Source organism: Pseudoliparis swirei, chromosome 10 (assembly GCF_029220125.1).
Source record: "Pseudoliparis swirei isolate HS2019 ecotype Mariana Trench chromosome 10, NWPU_hadal_v1, whole genome shotgun sequence".
In the NCBI taxonomy this organism is placed as follows: domain Eukaryota; kingdom Metazoa; phylum Chordata; class Actinopteri; order Perciformes; family Liparidae; genus Pseudoliparis; species Pseudoliparis swirei.
The window spans coordinates 1286786-1306333 of NC_079397.1; the positions used below are offsets into that span (position 1 = coordinate 1286786).

The 19548-nt window shown below is 50.8% G+C and overlaps 1 protein-coding gene across 1 annotated transcript; it reads left to right on the forward strand.

Annotated features, from left to right (window-relative positions):
- Positions 1-351: 351 nt before the first annotated feature.
- On the forward strand, positions 352-18749 carry LOC130200864 (myelin regulatory factor-like protein). The gene is made up of 22 exons (XM_056425440.1): positions 352-764; positions 1260-1396; positions 2671-2764; positions 2979-3040; positions 3219-3624; positions 4392-4583; positions 4663-4858; positions 4966-5042; positions 9620-9638; positions 9885-9938; positions 11101-11155; positions 11749-11806; positions 13707-13841; positions 13945-14007; positions 14267-14304; positions 14684-14833; positions 14952-14999; positions 15069-15153; positions 16676-16750; positions 17043-17154; positions 17881-17952; positions 18541-18749. Exons 2-22 carry the CDS (start codon positions 1324-1326, stop codon positions 18643-18645), a joined length of 2169 nt encoding a protein of 722 aa, XP_056281415.1. The 5' UTR covers positions 352-764; positions 1260-1323; the 3' UTR covers positions 18646-18749.
- Positions 18750-19548: the final 799 nt, after the last annotated feature.

Consider the following 19548-nt stretch of genomic DNA (forward strand, 5'->3'; position numbering starts at 1 on the left):
GAACATAAGTAGTGAGTTTATGGAACCTGTTCTTTATTTTTTACACATCGTCTCATGACGTACCACGGATAACAACCTGTGTGTGTGTGTGTGTATGTGTGTGTGTTTGGTACTTCTATCTTTATGAGGTCCGGTTTTAGCCCGTAACAGGATATATAAGGCATAAAAAACTTCACATTTTAAACGTCATACTGTAGACGTCATACTTTAAACATCATATGTTTTCCCATTTCCTTTCTACTGTAAGTTTGAACTCTAACTACAGACATTTATATTTCCCTCTGTTTACGTCTTTATGCTAAGCTAAGCTTACCGTCTCCTCTTAACTAAAAGTGCATTTACAAAAAATGTTTTACCTGAAGCTAAAGTTAAAGGTCAATAAGGGTCCTCACAAGTATAGCGACACAAAAACATGTGTGTGTGTGTGTGTGTGTGTGCACTTACAGATGGTTTATGGCCTCATCACACACACACACAGGTGTGGTGTAAGCGTCAGGTGTGTGTGCGTCTTTCTCCCTTTTCCTGCTCAAAGCTCAAAGTTCAGACAGACGGAGACGACAAGCGAACGCCACAAACAACAACAACAACGGGGATTCACCGGGAAAAGGAAACTTTGCGCCTAAAAAAATCACAGAAGAAGAAGGAGAAGGAGGAGAAGGAGGAGAAGGAGGAGAAGGAGACGGGGCGTCTCCGACAGCAGATGGACAGAAGCTCGATGTGAACCGACGGCTCCTCCGACCGACGGCCATCTTGGAGACGGACAGGCGAGTCTGGAGCTGCCGCACACAAGTCAAGAGTCACAGCTGGTGTTCATCATTATTATGATTCAATAGAACAACGTGTGCAGCCAGAACACTTTGAAGCCACGACGCTATGACATCATCAAACTGTTTCCGAGACAAACCTTCAGATTCTGGATGTATCTTCATCGTATTCATCAGTTTATCATGTGGTTGATTAATTGAGTGAAAACTGAGGGATCGGTCAGCTGGTCCTGCATGTTTGTTTAGGAGCAGACATTCAGACAGATGTTATTCCAGTTGTTCATAAAGACCTCTAAAGGTAAATGTCTACATCTCAGGAAGCGTCGCAGCTGTTCCTTTATTATTACAAATAAATGACTGAAAAGCAGCGACTTACCTTTTAAAATCACAAAGCTCATGTTTTATTTTGGCCTGTATTTGCTTTTTTAGAAGCTACACAAAAATAATAAATAAAAGTATTTCTTAATTAATGAAGTGTTTATGATGCGCCCTCAGCTCCAGAGGGGGCTCCTCCCCATCGCTCGCCCCTCCCCGGCTGCAGCGCCCCCTGCTGGGCGGCATGGAGCCTGCGGCGGGCCGGCTGCCCCTCCAGGTCCTGGGGGAGAACGAGGCGCTGCAGCAGTTCTTCAGCGGTGAGACGCCGGGAAAGCTTCTCGAGGGTCTAGGATGTAGTTTTTTAAGAGGCGTGTAGTCCTTCAGGAGGTAAACTAGACTGAAGGGTCTAGTGGTCAAGAAGCACTTCTGTGGGTCCTGAAGTGGATCCGAGAGTCACTTCTTGGAGGTGTCAGGAATCCTAGAGGAGGATCCACTGGCCCCACAGAAGGGCTGAGGGGGTCCTGGGTACACTCAGCTGGTCCTGGAAGTGGTTCAGGGTTGTAGAGACAGATATATTGTTTCTTGTTCTTGTGAACATGAGGTGGAACCTTGAAAAGTGTATTTTAGTCCTTGAAGAAGGCGGTCCATGATCCACAGTAGACTGTATTGGTCCTTCTCACGGTTCAAGTCCTTGTGGAGGTCTACTGGTCCTTACTAAGTGCTCTTTAGGAGATTCAGGTCGTATAGGCAGAAGCATTGATACCCTTGAGGAGGTAGTTATTGTGGACCTTGCTGGGCTCCTTGAAAAGGTTCTGCAGAGATGATCTAGTTGTTTCTGGGTGGGTTCCAGTGGTCCTTTAAAACGGTGAAGTGGTCTTTCATAAGGATGCACAGCTCCTGGATTAGGTTCTTTCCTTGAGGAGGTAGTTCCAGGGAATACCAAGGATGAATGAGAAGGGTCTTGAGGTTCCTCAGGTGGTTGATAGAGGTTCTAGGGGTCATTGAGACACCTTAAGTGATCCGCCTTGGGCCGGTTTATATGAGTCAGGTGCTGCTCTTGAAAAGGTTCGCAAGGAAGTTCTAAAGGTCCTCCAGGTAGATCGAGAGGTCCAACACAAAGAGGTTCCACTGCTGCGTGAAGAGATTCAAGTGTTCCTTGTGGATGTTCCAGGAATCCTAGAAGAGGTCTTACTGGTCCAGGAAAGGTTAAGAGGTTCTTAAGAAGACTCGAGTGGTTCCACCAGTCATGGAGGCAGAACGGTCTCACTGAGAAGGAACAAGGTTCTAAGGATCCTTGAGGTTTTACCTTGGAGGCTTCTGTGGGTTCTGAAGGAGTGTTACGTCTCTGGTAGTCCTCAAGGAAAAGGTGTGACAGGTGTTCAGGGAGGTTTAGTCGGTCCTTTACACAGTTCCAGGGTTCTTTGAGAACATTAGAATTGTCCGTGAGGACAATTCACAAAAACAGGAAAAGAAACTTGGGATTTTGGACAAAATTAACTAAAGTCAACAGTGCAGAAAGAGAAATTTATTAACAAGTGTGTGTGTGTGTCTTTGTGTGTGTGTGTGTGTGTGTGTGTGTGTGTGTGTGTAGGTCAGGATGTGCGTGGTGTGTTGGACAGCTCCGTTGCCGTGGATACGAGCATCCTGGAGCAGTTCCTCAGTAACGATATGGACCCCAACAGCTTGTGAGACTCGTGAAACTCAACCGTCGTTTTTAACGTGCTGCTCATGAACGCTGCTTTAAATACACACCTTGTTATTCATGTTTTACAATAATGAAGAGAGGACATAAACTAGAAGAGGTATTAAAATAGAGGTCATGTGTATGTGGGTCGTCAGATACTCCACGATGTTTATGTGCTCGCAGTTTGTTTACTTGTTTGTGTGTTTGTTTCCCAGCATGCTCCCTGAGTCTCCTCCGGACTCGAGCTCGGAGGCCTGTTCACCTGCACAGATACCAGGTATCCTTCACAGGAGGCTTCATTCAATATACTTTATACTTCAGGCCTCTACGAACAAATTTACAAATGGCGGAAACTCCTAAATGTCGGCTCTAAATGCCGGCGTTCAAACCGGAGGGTTGACTCCCATGTGACTCTGTGTCTCGTTTGAGTCTAAATCCACTTCTCTGATTGGTAGACTTCCACTGCGAGGCGTCCTATTGGTCCAACCACCAGAACATCCAACCGACACAGCGGCCGGGCCCCTCGACGTCCTGTTGCTTTAAGGCCCGAGGCCCCGCCCACCCCGAGCTGATGACCCACGATCAGCTACGCACTTTGGGCCTTACGAACACTTTGGTCAAGTCCGGGACGTCGCCCGCTCCACCGCACACACACCGCTCACCTGAACACACACACTACCTGAGTCCAGAGTGCTGCCCGCAGGTCTACGCCCCTCCCCCGCCTTCTGCCCCGCCTCCTCCGCCGCCGCTGGCTCCCTCGAACAGCTACGCCGCGCCCTGCGCCGGTCCCAGCCTCGTCCCGAGCTTATCCACGCCCCCTTCGAGCTACCTGTTGGGCTCCACCTCGTCGCTGCACACCTGGTAAGCAAAGCTCCGGCCGTCTCGTGGGTTTAAGTCTCAACACGTTGAACACATTCGACTGGCTGAAGAAACATGTCGTAAAAAAAGGAGCTTGACTGATTGAAGCAGTCTGGGTTCCTCTGGGAAGAATCCCCAAAGCTGAGGAACCTCAACAGCAAAGCTCCTGGATCTGGACTCTAGCTACTGACCGAGACCTCCAGTAGGGGGCGTGAGTTCACATATGTATTGTGGATGTAGTTAGGCCCTGAACGCATCATTTTGAGGTTGGCAACAATCAGTTAATGAGAGCGACAACAAGCCCATGTCACCAGGAGTCTTGAAATCATACAACGTGATGTCGTCGGCATTCAAATTCAAATATATTTACAGAAACAGAAACAGTAGAAGATCTAAAGAGGAGCCTTGTGGCACACCGCAAGTTAGCCAGATAGTAGAGGAGGAAGCATCTGCTGATGTCGGCTCGAACCCAAATGGAGTCACCAGCATCCAGACGTACAAGTCAAGACCAGCTCCGAGGCGACGTGGACCAATAGCAGCGTGTTATCCCGACACGTCACCCCATGCATGGAGATAAACTGCTGGGATCCAGAACATGTGACATGTAACTGTTCTCGCCATAATGGAGCATCTAGCATGAGACTCACCAGCATCAGACACAACCAGGAGATTGTTGATAATCCGCCTTTACCAGGAAATCACAATAATCTTGACAGACACGATGGTGACTCGGGGATCGGTGGTTTGGTCTGATTCTTTTCCTGCTTCAGCTCCCCAGAGAGTAAAAAAAGGAGGAGATCTGAATCTGAGGAACTATCGGCAGGAATGGAGGCCGTCTGCAGTGAGGCTGACGGGACTCAAGGCGACGGCGTCGGCGGTTTGGGATCCTGCCAACTCCTCACATGGGAACACTACAGGCTGGAGCATTGGATCACCTCCTACGACGGCAGCTCCCAAACAATGTGAGTTCAGAATCGGCTGAATCTGGGTTGTCATTGTTCATCTTCAGAGCTTCAACTTCATCTTCTCCTGCGCCCCCAGGTGTCCTCCTGCCTACCACGTCGACACCGACAAAGGCTTCAACTACTCCGTGGCCGACGAGGCCTTCGTCTGCCAGAAGAAGAACCACTTCCAGGTCACCGTTCACATCGGCGTGGCCACGGAGCCGGCGTACGTCCAGACGCCCGGCGGGCCGCGGCCGGTCGACCACTTCCAGATCCAAGTGTTCGGGGTCAAGGTACGGAGAGACAGAAGTGTGCACTTTGCCTTCAAGCTTCAGCTGAAGTTTGGTTGAGGGCGTCCAGTCTTTCCTCTGGTCACTCCCGTCCGTCTCACTCCTCACAGCTGGAGTCTCCGAGCCACCAGGTGACTATTGAGCAATCTCAGCCCAACCGCAGCAAGAAGCCCTTCAACCCCGTCAGGTAGCGACGCATCCCACATGCACCACGGCCGATGCACCGGCACACCGAGTTCAATGGGGTTTGGGACTATCTGGTCCAGTTCAGGGAGGACGTTCTGGTTCTGTGCTGATAGGTTTGGGGAAGTAAAGAAAGACTCAAAGCATTCACATACCTCAGCTTTGAATGTAAACACACCTGCGTCCTTCTTACACACTCCATCAACTGAAGTAGTTTATTATGTAAGATAGTCTTCGGGACTTTCACCCAGGAAGCCGCTGTCTGCATCAGTAAACATTGTAAACATGAGTTTATGTCTCAGTCTCTAGTTTCAAGTCTTCTTCTATACAGCATGATGTCATCATTTAGTACATGATGGTCCTTTAGAGTCACACAGACCATAAAGCAGGGGACGCTTTAGGGGCGGGGCTAGAAGGCGATTGACCAGAGACGTATACGGCGTCTCTACGTCCCTCCTCCTCAGTCCACATATGATCACTTCCTGTTAATTGGTTCTTTGACCACTAGGGGCAGCGAGGAGCCGATTCTCACTGCACTGTAAAACATTCACTGCTCCACTAGGGTCAGCTTGAGATGATCAGTACCAGAATCCAATACAAGGACCATGGATCGGGGAGTTTAGGGTTTTTCCCTGTGTAGAACTAAGGAGACGAAATCCTGCCTTAGTCCAAAGAAGACTTCATTTTAATGGTGCGGGACCACAGGAGGCGCGGGGGACCCCACACATGAAACATTGGCAGGGCAAGAGGCAGTTTGCCAAAGAAAGGACAGGGTAAGGGGCTGGCCGGACGGCACTTCCAGGAGGCGCCCAGGCACAGCCAAGAAAGGCAAACCCAGGAGCAGGTGCAGGAGGCCCAGGCAGGGGCACGGACATGGGCAGGGAGCGGGAGGTTTTGGGGCGGCGAGGGGAGGGCGAGACGCCTCCAGGGTCAAGGTTCAGGGTAAAGGGAAGACAGAATGGCTTGCACCAAGGCTCGCTGAACATTGACAAGTTTTTTGGGTACCCAGTCCAGTTCAATCCTCTAAGCTACAGCTGACTCACATCGATGCTTTGACCTCACCAAAGCAGGCCTCCAACCCGGGGTAGGAAGGAGACCCAGGACAGGCCGTCACCGGGCCCGGCCCTGTCAAGGCCGGTGGGATCGACCAGTCAGGAGGACGTTCTGGCGTCCGATAGGGGTCAAGGCCAGGCTAATACGCCGGGGCCGATGCACCGTCCAGACCGTCAACGACAGAGGAAGAACATCCCCCAGGACCGGTTGTAGACTGGTAACTGAGGAGTCCAAAAGTTTGAATTTCCAGAGAGTCTTGTTGGGGCTGACAGGAGGCAGGGACGCAGCAGGGCGGGGAGGACATCGGGAGGAGGTCTCCAGTCGACAATAACACCGAGGCCCACAGGGAGATCAGACACATCCTCACAGGAGCAGGTGCGGGCAGGGCACACTGAGCTACGCTTGAGCGCCGAGCAGTGTCAGGAACGTGTCCAGGCAACATGGCAGGAAGGAAGGACCAGACTGCCAGTAGGGCGGGATCAGTGAGGTCAGGAGGCAGGATCCGATGATCAATGACCAGGTAGAAGATTCACAGATCATTCCTGCATGGTCAACGGGTCAGATTGAGTGAGGACGGTCCTGCCTCAGCCAGTCTGTCAGCGATCGTCGTCTGTCAAGGCCGCTGACAATCTAAACCGTGAGAGGCTTAGAATGAAGCAAGTATTCGTGATGCAATCGCAGACGCCCAAGGACATCATCCAGAGGCTGAGCAGTTGGGACAGAGGTGACCCCGCTGTTCTGACTTGACGAGTCTTCCTCAGGTCAGGCTCCGAGCACAGGGAGGAGGAACTCAGGGCAGGATCAGTCAGAGGACAGCCAGTGTCGCCATCCAATGACAGGACCAGAACCAGAATGGCGGAGATCGGACAGAGCCGAGGCGCTGAGCGCTGAAGGTCAGTGACAGGCCAGGCATCATCGCATCAGGATCATCCAGTCGACACAACCAGGTCACAAATTTCTGTTAACCTGGAAAATCCAAACCTTCCATGAATATGTACTTCGTCACCTGTCAATCTTCTGTAGCGTTGCTCAAAGATAGCAGGTATGGAGAAGGAGGGCATCTGAGGCCTAAGCACAGGAGGCTGACAGGAGGCGCGGGACTCGGCGCGCGTGCGTGGAGTCCTGCACTTCACATGGAGCACACTCAGTGGGCATGAATCATCGCTGGCAGCTCAGAATTGTCGGGTCAGACACGCAGGAGTCACGGTTTATAGCACCAGAGTCAACTTCATGCTGGCTCTGCAAAGCTCGAGGTGGTGCAGGCTGCAGCGACCGGCAGGCGGTCAACTCGTCCGGGTTGTCAGGCTGCTGCAGACAGAAGATCCTCTTCCAGTACCAGTACATTGGGCTCACGTACCTGGTCAAGCACCGGTCTGAGGCCTGACCGATCAGTTTGGGTGAAGGAAGCACAGAAGTTCACGCCTCAAGCTTCAGCTGAATGGTACGAGTCAGGCGTTTCTCTGTCACGTGTCCGCTCACTCCTACAGCGCCGCCAAGGTGATATAGGAGATGAAGCGTCAAGCAGTAGCGAGCTCACTGAAACCTGGCAGTTAATGTGGGAATCTGGTCCTTAGGAAGGACGTCTGGTGAGCGATACAGTGTGGCTGAGCTCAAGCTTCAAACCTCAGCTTTGATCCATGGCCTTCACATCCATCACTAAGGGTTTAGTGATGATCAATAGTCTGAGCCTTGAGCCGTGAGCCGTGTGATAGTAAAGGCTTGTTGGTTTAGCTCAGCCGAGTAATGGAAGTTGCTGCAGAGCATGAGTCATTACATGATGGCTAGAGTACGACTAAAGTAGGGGTGACCTTAGGTGGGGCGTACGATTGCAGCGTACGGTGGCGTTATCGTGCCCTAGTGTGAGCACATGTACTCCTGAGCGTTTGTGGCGAGAGGTCAGCACTAACAGTGTCACGTATGGTGTCACTTGCCCTTAGCGCAATCCCAGTCTGTGGCCATGCCTAGGAGGCGATACAATGAGAAAAACCACGATCGGGTTGAGTGAGCAGTGGTGAGTACGTGACCTTGGTCAGTGATCAATGGCTTAGTCTGACACTGCGCTGGGCGAGTCGTGGCCTTAGGTCTGGCGTCAGGTCCTTCAGGTCGATGGCCTGACATGGTCCGTGCATTATGCTTCATGTGGCCTTCAGTGTCTTAGTGGATGGCAGTGTGTGGCACATTCGAGTCCAGGGCTATGTTGCCTTAGATAAAGTGGACTCATGGAGAGCTTAGAGGTGGACTTAGGTGGCTAGGTGCAGTTAACGTGAGGCCTGTAGTGGCCTTGGTGTGGCCCTATAGTGCAATGGCGTTGGTGTGGCCTTGGTGTGGCCTTAGTGTGGCCTTGGTGTGGCCTTGGTGTGGCCTTGAGTGTGGCCTTAGTGTGGCCCTTGATGTAGCTTTGGTGTGTGGCGTTGGTGTGGGCGTTGGTGTGTTGTAGTGTGGCCTTGAGTGTGGCCTTGGTGTGGGGTGATTGTTAAATGTGGCCTTCGGTGTGGCCTTAGTGTGGCGTTAGTGTGGCCTTGGTGTGTGGCCTTAGTGTGGCGGTTGGTGTGGCCTTGAGTGTGGCCTTGGTGTGGGCGTTGGTGTGGGCGTTAGTGTGGCCTTAGTGTGGCGCAGTGCCTTAGTGTGGCCTTAGTGTGGCCTTAGTGTGGCTAGTGTGGCAGTGTGGCCTTAGTGTGGCCTTGAGTGTGGCCTTGGTGTGGCGTTGAGTGTGGCCTTAGTGTTGTGTGTGTTAGTGTGGCCTTGGTGTGTGAGCCTTGGTGTGGCCTTAGTGTGGCGTTAGTGTGGTAGTGTGGCGTTAGTGTGGCCTTAGTGTGGCCTTGTGTGGGTGTGGCGTTAGTGTGGCCTTAGGTGTGTGGCCTTGGTGTGGCGTGCGTTGAGTGTGGCATGAGTGTGGCCTTAGTGTGGCCTTAGTGTGGCCTTGGTGTTAGGCGTTGGTGTGGTGTGGGGTGTGGCCTTAGTGTGGCCTTAGTGTGGCCTTAGTGTGGCCTTAGTGTGTGGTGTGGGCCTTAGTGTGGCCTTGAGTGTGGCGCGGGTGCTGTTAGTGTGGCTTTAGGTGTATGTGGCCTTGGGCGAAAGTATTAGTGTGGCTGTGTGGCCTTAGTGTTGGGCGTTGGCACTGTGTGGCGTTGGTGTGGCCAGTGTGGCCTTGGTGGCCTTTTGCATGGTGTGAGTGTGGCCTTGTGGCCTGGTGTGGCCTTGGTGTGTGGCGTTGGTGTGGCCCGTTGGTGTGGCGTTAGTGTGGCCTTAGTGTGGCCTTGGTGTGGCCTTAGTGTGGCGTTAGTGTGGCCTTGGTGTGGGTGAGTGTGGCCTTAGTGTGGTAGTGCAGGCCTTGGTGTGTGGTGGTGTGGCGTTGGTGTGGGCGTTGGTGTGGCGGCATTAGTGTGGCGTTGGTGTGGCTGGTACAGGCGTTGGTGTGGCCTTAATTAGTGGCGTTGGTGTGGCCTTGGTGTGGGCGTTAGTGTGGCCTTGAGTGTGGCCTTGGTGTGGCGTACAGTGTTGGCGTTAAAGTGTGGCCTTGTGTGGCAGTGTGGCCTTGGTGTGCCAGGTGTGGCGTTAGTGTGGCCTTGGTGTGGCGTTGATTAATGACCTTGGTGTGGCGTGTGGTTAGTGTGCGTTGGTGTGGCGTTAGTGTGGCCTTAGTGTGGCCTTGGTGTGGCCTTGTGTGGCCTTAGTGTGGCGTTAGTGTGGCCTTGGTGTGGCGTTAGTGTGGCCTTGGTGTGGCGTTGGTGTGGCCTTGGTGTGGCTGGTGTGGCGTTAGTGTGGCCTTGGTGTGGCGTTGGTGTGGCGTTAGTGTGGCCTTGGTGTGGCGTTGGTGTGGCGTTGGTGTGGCCTTGGTGTGGCCTTGGTGTGGCCTTGGTGTGGCGTTAGTGTGGCGTTGGTGTGGGCGTTAGTGTGGCCTTGGTGTGGCGTTAGTGTGGCGTTGGTGTGGCCTTGGTGTGGCCTTGGTGTGGCGTTAGTGTGGCCTTGAGTGTGGCCTTGAGTGTGGCGTTAGTGTGGCGTTAGTGTGGCCTTGGGCGGTGTGGCGTTAGTGTGGCCTTGGTGTGGCCTTGGTGTGGTGGTGTGGCGTGTGGCCTTGAGTGTGGGCGTTGAGTGTGGCGTTAGTGTGGCCTTGAGTGTGGCCTTGGTGTGGCGTTAGTGTGGGCGTTGGTGTGGCCTTGGTGTGGCCTTGGTGTGGCGTTAGTGTGGGCGTTGGTGTGGCGTTAGTGTGGCCTTGGTGTGGCGTTAGTGTGGCCTTGGTGTGGCCTTGGTGTGGCCTTGAGTGTGGCGCTTGGTGTGGCCTTAAGTGGGCTTGGTGTGGCCTTGGTGTGGCCTTGAAAAGTGTGGCCTTAGTGTGGCCTTAGTGTGGCCTTAGTGTGGCCTTGGTGGCGTTAGTGTGGCGCTTAGTGTGGCGTTGAGTGTGGCGTTGGTGTGGCCTTAGTGTGGCCTTGGTGTGGGCGTTAGTGTGGCCTTAGTGTGGCCTTGGTGTGGGCGTTAGTGTGGCCTTAGTGTGGCCTTAGTGTGGGCGTTGGTGTGGCGTTTAGTGTGTGGCTTGTGTGGCCTTGGTGTGGCCTTGGTGTGGCCTTAGTGTGTTGTGTGGCCTTAGTGTGGCCTTGGTGTGGTTAGTGTGGCCTTGGTGTGGCTTTAGTGTGGCCTTGGTGTGGCCTTAGTGTGGCTGTGGCGTAGTGGCCTTAGTGTGGCGTTGGTGTGGCCTTAGTGTGGCCTTAGTGTGGCGTTGTGTGGCAGTGTGGGCCCAGTGTGGCGTTAGTGTGGCGTTAGTGTGGCGTTAGTGTGGCCTTAGTGTGGCCTTAGTGTGGCGTTGGTGTGGCCTTGGTGTGGCGTTGAGTGTGGCCTTGGTGTGGCCTTGGTGTGGCCTTGGTGTGGCCTTGGGTGTGGCCTTGGTGTGGCCTTGGTGTGTGGCGTTAGTGTGTGGTGGCCTTGGTGTGGCCTTGGTGTGGCCTTGGTGTGGCCTTAGTGTGGCCTTGGTGTGGCGTTAGTGTGGCCTTGGTGTGGCGTTGGTGTGGCCTTAGTGTGGCGTTGGTGTGGGCGTTGGTGTGGCCTTGGTGCGGCGGTGGTGTGGCCTTGGTGTGGCGTTAGTGTGGCCTTGGTGTGTGGCCTTGGTGTGGCGTTGGTGTGGCCTTGGTGTGGCTGGTGTGGCCTTGGTGTGGCGTTAGTGTGGCCTTAGTGTGGCCTTAGTGTGGCCTTGGTGTGGGCGTGGCGCTGTGTGGCCTTGTGGGCGTTAGCGTGGCCTTAGTGTGGCGTTAGCGTGGCGTTAGCGTGGCCTTAGCGTGGCGTTAGTGTGGCGTTAGTGTGGCCTTAGTGTGGCGTTAGCGTGGCCTTAGCGTGGCCTTAGCGTGGCCTTAGTGTGGCCTTGGTGTGCGTTGGTGTGGCCTTGGTGTGGCCTTGGTGTGGCCTTGGTGTGGCCTTGGTGTGGTTACTTAGTGGCCTTAGTGTGGCCTTGGTGTGGCGTTAGTGTGGCAGCTTAGTGTGGCGTTAGTGTGGCCTTGGTGTGGCGTTGTGTGTGGCGTTAGTGTGGCCTTGGTGTGGCCTTGGTAGTGTATTAGTGTGGCCTTGTAGTGTGGCCTTGGTGTGGCGTTAGTGTGGCCTTGGTGTGGCCTTGGTTGGCCTTAGTGTGGCCTTGGTGTGGCGTTAGTGTGGTGGCCTTGGTGTGGCGTTAGTGTGGCCTTGGTGTGGCTGCGTTGGTGTGGCCTTGAGTGTGGCCTTGGTGTGGCCTTGGTGTGAGGCCTTGGTGTGGCCTTAGTGTGGCGTTAGTGTGGCGTTAGTGTGGCGTTAGTGTGGCCTTAGTGTGGCCTTAGTGTGGCCTTAGTGTGGCGTTAGTGTGGCCTTAGTGTGGCCTTAGTGTGGCGTTAGTGTGGCCTTAGTGTGGCCTTAGTGTGGCGTTAGTGTGGCCTTAGTGTGGCCTTAGTGTGGCCTTAGTGTGGCCTTAGTGTGTGGCGTTAGTGTGGCCGTTGGTGTGGCCTTGGTGTGGGCGTTAGTGTGGCCTTAGGTGTGGCCTTGGTGTGGCCTTAGTGTAGTGTGGCCTTAGTGTGGCCTTAGTGTGGGCGTTGGTGTGGCGTTGGTGTGGCCTTTGGTGTGGCGTTAGTGTGGCCTTGGTGTGGCCTTAGTCAATGGTGTGGCCTTAGTGTGGCGTTGGTGTGGCGTTGTGGGCGTTAAGCGTGGCCTTAGTGTATGGTAGTGTGGCCTTAGTGTGGGCGTTGAGTGTGGCCTTGGTGTGGGCGTTGGTGTGGGCGTTGGTGTGGCCTTAGTGTGGCGTTAGTGTGGCCTTGGTGTGGCCTTGGTGTGTGGGCGTTAGTGTGGCGTTAGTGTGGCCTTAGTGTGGGCGTTGGTGTGGCCTTGGTGTGGCGCTTAGTGTGGCGTTAGTGTGGCCTTAGCGTGGCCTTAGTGTGGCGTTGGTGGCCTTAGTTAGTGTGGCCTTAGTGTGGCCTTAGTGTGGCCTTAGTGTGGCGTTAGTGTGGCGTTAGTGTGGCCTTAGTGTGGCCTTAGTGTGGCGTTAGTGTGGCCTTAGTGTGGCCTTAGTGTGGCGTTAGTGTGGCGTTAGTGTGGCGTTAGTGTGGCGTGTGGTCTTAGTGTGGCCTTAGTGTGGCCTTAGTGTGGCCTTAGTGTGGCGTTAGTGTGGCGTTAGTGTGGCCTTAGTGTGGCCTTAGTGTGGCGTTAGTGTGGCCTTAGTGTGGCGTTAGTGTGGCCTTAGTGTGGCCTTAGTGTGGCGTTAGTGTGGCGTTAGTGTGGCCTTAGTGTGGCCTTAGTGTGGCCTTAGTGTGGCGTTAGTGTGGCGTTAGTGTGGCCTTAGTGTGGCCTTAGTGTGGCGTTAGTGTGGCGTTAGTGTGGCGTTAGTGTGGCCTTAGTGTGGCGTTAGTGTGGCCTTAGTGTGGCCTTAGTGTGGCCTTAGTGTGGCCTTAGTGTGGCCTTAGTGTGGCGTTAGTGTGGCGTTAGTGTGGCCTTAGTGTGGCTTTAGTGTGGCTTAGTGTGGCCTTAGTGTGGCGTTGGTGTGGCCTTGGTGTGGCGTTAGTGTGGCCTTGGTGTGTGGCCTTAGTGTGGCCTTAGTGTGGCCTTAGTGTGGCCTTAGTGTGGCCTTAGTGTGGCCTTAGTGTGGCGTTAGTGTGGCCTTAGTGTGGCCTTAGTGTGGCGTTAGTGTGGCCTTAGTGGCGTTAGTGTGGCCTTAGTGTGGCCTTAGTGTGGCGTTAGTGTGGCCTTAGTGTGGCGTTAGTGTGGCCTTAGTGTGGCCTTAGTGTGGCGTTAGTGTGGCGTTAGTGTGGCGTTAGCGTGGCGTTAGCGTGGCCTTAGCGTGGCGTTAGCGTGGCGTTAGCGTGGCCTTAGCGTGGCGTTAGTGTGGCGTTAGTGTGGCCTTAGTGTGGCGTTAGTGTGGCCTTAGTGTGGCGTTAGCGTGGCGTTAGCGTGGCGTTAGCGTGGCCTTAGCGTGGCCTTAGCGTGGCCTTAGTGTGGCGTTAGCGTGGCGTTAGCGTAGCGTTAGTGTTGAGCAACACTCACTGATCCTTAACCACGTGACGATGTGTGTTTGCCGTGTGATCGGAGGTGGAGATGATCGTCTTGCTTGTCGTGATGAACTGACTTGTTGGAGTGTCCGAGTTGAACGAGTTTAAAAGCTGGACTTCTCCAGCAGGACGCACAGCAGCGTGTCGGCGCCTCCGGGTCCGGCTGCTTGTAAGACCGATGCTCAGAAACCCGGCTGGAGTCGGAAGTACAAAGTCCTGCGGGCCGGCGTCTTCGCCGTGGTGACCACCTTGGCTTTCTGGTGAGGCTTTCTCACTTCCTGTCTTTACTTCAAAGAAATAACATGTCAAATTGAGAGATGAATAATAATTCAACTAAATTGCGCTCTGTGTGCTTGTGTGCAGCGTCATCTTTATAACCGCTCTGTACTTACTGACTCTGAGGGAGAAAGACGTTGACGCCAACAGGTGAAAAACAAGGCTCTTTTCCTGTAAAGGTCATTTATAATGACTTCAATAACCACGTGGTGACACAACATTAAACCACTGATCCATTCTGGATGTACTCATATCATATACTCGCTGTTTAGCCTGTTTATTCGCTGCCTCGAAATCTACCTGTGATATTTATGGGGTTGTCTTAAGTACCAATGACAATGCAACGTAATCATTATTTAAACGTAATGGTTGTGTTCTGTGGGGTTGATTGTTGTTTGTGTGCTCGCAGCGTGAAGCCTCTGCAGACCACCGCCAGCAGCAGCACAGGTACCGACAGTCTGCGGACAATAACTATCACCCCGAGGCCAAAGAAATGTCCAATAATGTGGAGATAACTACTTTCACATACTGATACCTGCTCACTTATGTTCACGCTGCCAACACAGAGTTACATGTATTTTCATTTGTTTCACACGATATATATATATAATATATATAAATATATATAAATAAATACATAAATATATATATAATTATATATATATATAATTATATATATAAAAATAAATACATATATATATATATAATTTTATATATATATATTTATATATATATATTGGCTGCTGATGCTAATTTAAAAAGTAAATCAATCGAATGTTTAAACAGCTTTTTTTTTTAAACGCTTACCCCCCCTTCTCTGGTCCAGCCCTCCCCTCCAGTCCACCTGTCCCTTGGCCCCCGGACGTGGACTTCTGCCACCTGCTGTACTGTGAGCGGGTGTACTGCTGTAAAACACCTACAGGGGGCAGCACTGAGTCCAACGTCTCAGCTGCAGGAGAATTGTCTGGCCTGAAGGGTAACTTCCTTTATAATAACGTAGACAAGAATGTAAGCAAATAAATGAAACTATTACTTCAAGTGCTCAGATGTATAATCTGTGATGCTGTAATCGTTGGAGTGTTCTTGTTCTGCAGAAAGAGGAAATGACAGACTCAATGAGAAGCTGAAGAGCGCCCGAGACTGTGAGTGTTCTCTTTCTACAGGTAAGGAAACGTTCACCCACAATGTGACTCCATGATTATCTTCTCCAGGGACGAACACCAGCATCCACTCCTTCAGGATCAGAGAGAACCAGCAGCTGATTGACAGTCGATACTGCGTGAGCGACCACTGTGGGTGAGTGGAGGAGCGTCACTACGCTGGTGTCCGTGTGGGGGGACGGGGTTAGAGCAACGTTAATCTGGGAGGACCGGATTAGAGCAACGTTAATCTGGGGGGACGGGGTTAGAGCAACGTTAATCTGGGGGGACGGGGTTAGAGCAACGTTAATCTGGGAGGACCGGGTTAGAGCAACGTTAATCTGGGGGGACGGGGTTAGAGCAACGTTAATCTGGGGGGACGGGGTTAGAGCAACGTTAATCTGGGAGGACCAGATTAGAGCAACGTTAATCTGGGAGGACCGGGTTAGAGCAACGTTAATCTGGGGGGACGGGGTTAGAGCAACGTTAATCTGGGAGGACCGGGTTAGAGCAACGTTAATCTGGGAGGACCGGGTTAGAGCAACGTTAATCTGGGAGGACCGGGTTAGAGCAACGTTAATCTGGGAGGACCGGGTTAGAGCAACGTTAATCTGGGGGGACGGGGTTAGAGCAACGTTAATCTGGGAGGACCGGGTTAGAACAACGTTAATCTGGGAGGACCGGGTTAGAGCAACGTTAATCTGGTGGGACGGGGTCTCTGCAACGTTAATCTGGGAGGACCGGGTTAGAGCAACGTTAATCTGGGAGGACCGGGTTAGAGCAACGTTAATCTGGGAGGACCGGGTTAGAGCAACGTTAATCTGGGAGGACCGGATTAGAGCAACGTTAATCTGGAAGGACGGGGTTAGAGCAAAATTAATCTGGGAGGACCGGGTTAGAGCAACGTTAATCTGGGAGGACCGGATAAGAGCAACGTTAATCTGGGAGGACCGGATAAGAGCAACGTTAATCTGGGAGGACCGGATTAGAGCAACGTTAATCTGAAAAATGGTTTGTTTAAAGAACCAGTGATTCATAATTTATGATGTTAAATCCTGTCCAGACACGTTAATGTCTGGACAGGATTTAACATCATAAATCAATGTGCAGTGTTATTTATATTCTGTAAATACTATCACTATAATACACGACTATATACTATTAGCTGGTGTATTAATGTGTAAGTAGTATTTTACTCTTTTAGTTTGAGGCTTTATAGGGGTCCCGTTGACTTCCTGGAATTTCCTAGAAAGTAACTGATTGGAAATACATCTGAGGATTTATACATTTTGTAATTTGGCTCCAATTATATGAAACATTTATATTTTGTTAAATTGGTACTCTTTTAATTATTATTCCAACGAATTACTCGTATAACGCTGATACTCTCACATAGTCATGAGGATCCTTCCAGGAATTTACTTTTTTAAACTGTAGCCTGAAATGTCTAATTATTCACTTCTATAAGTCAACATGTTTGTGAATGTGTAGATTTTAATGTTCTTATGTTTTGAATATGGGGGCTTAGTTGGTTGATTGGTTGGGTGGTTGATTGGTTGATTGGTTGGGTGGTTGATTGGTTGAGTGGTTATCTGGTTGGTTAGTTAGCTGGTTGGTTAGCTGGTTAGCGATCTATCTGGTGTCTGATGCAGCTGGTTGACGTTCCTGTGGTTCTTCAGACCAGGGCGATACACCTACCGGGTTCCCATCAGCCCGTTTGTCCCGGTCAACATGAGAGTCACTCTGCTCATGAAGTAAGTACGAATATAAACTGAACCTGCTCCATGAAAACAGGAATTTAGAAATACATATTTAGCTTTTTAATATATTGTGTCCAACTGCGACTGTTAAATGTTTAGTTCATCGTAACGTTGGCGTCCATTGACTCACTTTCTGTTGCTGAAGTGCAAAATACAAAAATACAATTAACTTCTTGAAAACATTATTCGTGAATGCTTAAAGTATTATAATTAGGACTCATATCTGCTCACATAACCTGTATAGTTGTTTCAATTGAATGCACATATATGGTGTGTTTCTGCGCAGCTCCACGGAGCTGCTGGTGGTGTACCTGTGCAGCCTGGACGAGTCGGCCTCCTGCTCCGCTCTGCTGGACATGGACAGCGTCGCTGGGAGCCGATACCCGTCAAACACTCAGGTGCCATCGACCAACGGGGCCTGTTGATTGGTCGATTCATTGCTTACGATCTGAGCCTTCTCAGCTTTGTTTTGTCGGTTTATTCCCTTTGAAGCTGGTTTCTGATCGTCCTGAAGTGGCTTCACATTCCTCTGTGTTTATGAGGAATAAACACTGAATTAATTAATTCTGATTTAAAGTTTAAAGCCCTGATTTAAAATATGTGGAGCGTAAAAACTGAATGCTGCTTCTCCAGGTTTAGTTTATTCATTTTAATCACTATCTAGATTAACAGTCTAAATACAAAGTTCCAACACACACGTTCATGTGTATAAGAACTATCAAAGGAACAAGCAGCAGCTGTGAGAGACGCCGAGCATCAGAAAACTAGTCGTGCACTTCTGTGTGAACACGTTGGTTTTCGGGTCCCTGAGGCTCCGCCCACTAACTCAGTTACATCCCAGTGAATAATGCAGCTTGAGGGATAAACACTGATGAATAATGGACGTCACGTCAGGACGACGCATGCCAATCACAGCTGCGCCGCCTTTAATCACCATCATGGTTCACCTCCTACGATCCACTGTGACTCACAGGTCCATCTAATCTGGAAATAATCTAGTTTTAGAACGTTCATTCAGCTCAAAATGAAAGATGTTTTAAATCCAAAAATGACTTAAAATAAAGATGTGACATGTGAACGTAGTAAACACGGAGCTGTGTGTGTGTGTGTGTGTGTTTCTGCAGGGAGAACATGAATGGCCTCTTCACGTCGCTCGTCTTCGTCACAGCTCGTATCACTTTCGCTCCACAGTGGCCGTAAGAAAAATGACTTTTTGTATTTTCATGTACTCTAAACCCCCGTCTGTTATTATTTAATGTTAACAGACCTACGATGGAATATTAGCAATGATGCAGGTAAAAAAATGATAAAGCATCTTGACTTTGAAGAGACATTACTGACGAATCACAACACATCATTTGGGGTTTTCTCGTGAACTGTACTTTAAAATCAGAAGTCATGGCCGTCCCCCGGGCCTGTGCTATTATAGAACTACCTCACACAGAACAGTGGATGTGGTCTCGTGTATTGTATTGTGTATTGTATTGTGTGTATCACAGGCGGATGTATTCTTCCGAGTTATCAGCTGTTTTTAACTGAGACTCTGTATTATATTATATGATGTATTTGTGTTTTTAAAGACTTCTGTAGGAACAAATGATCCTCAGACAGGAAGTCACAAAGTACTGACCCGTAACAGGAGAATGAACTGTGAACACGAGCTATCACTTTGCTGCATTTTAACTTTAATCTGTTTTACATTTTATTAACTTGACTGAATATAAAGCCTTCCCCTTGATGTCGTTGGTGTATTAATACATGTAATAACACGTGTCTCCTCTCAGGGTCAAGCTAACTGCAGTACCGACCACCACTTCGCGGGGGCGCTGTTCACCGACTACCACTTCCACTTCTATCGCCGCTGCACGGACTCAGGGACGCCCGTTTAAAGACAGGAAATAATATTAATATATTAAGTGCAATTAACATTAAACAGATTGTCATCACAATTATGCTTTTTTTAAACCTGCAAATTAAACTTCACTAAACATTTTGTGATACTCGTCACTTTCGCTAATCTATAGTTCTGCGAAATTGCAAAAATAAAGAAATGGAATGCAGTGGAATTTGTTTTCAGATCCAATGAACACAATATCTCAGCGGAAGCGCTGTGCCAACGGCTGCTTGTTTCAGTAGTGGCATTTTGCTTTTATTTTATTGTCTTTTTTTTTGCACTTTTCCTCTCTTTTTCTTTTTCTTTTCTTTCACGTTTGTCTTAGTTACGGTCGGACACTGGACCATAACTACTTTTTTCGATAATTCTACTGTGGCTTTTGTTCACTTTGTCGTGAGTATCGGAGAGCCACAGCAAAACAATGACGGGGACCGTCGTCTACTCGCGTGCTCAGCTGATCGCTGTGCAGGCCGAAGCTTCTGCCTGGAGACAGACCTGTGATCCCGCTGGAGCTACGGAGAAGGGCTCACGGTTGCAGATCGGGTGTCAAGCGGAGGGCTAAAACGAGGAGATACAAACCCTCGGTACCGTCGATCATAACGGGGATCGTGAGGTCTTTGGCGAATAAGACGGATGAGCTCGGCGCTGGTAATGACCGAGAGGATCTTCCGTGAGAGCAGTCTCTTGTGCTTCACTGAGACGTGGCTACACGCGGACTATCCGGATCACAGCGCGTCTTTGCCCGGCTTCAGGACTGTTCGGGCTGACAGAGACGCTTCACAGAGCGGTAAGAAGAGGCGGGATCGCTGTTTATGTGAATGAACGGTGGTGCCATCCGGACCATGTGTGCGTGAAGGAGCGCTTCTGTAGCCCGAACATTGAACTGTTGGCCGTGGGG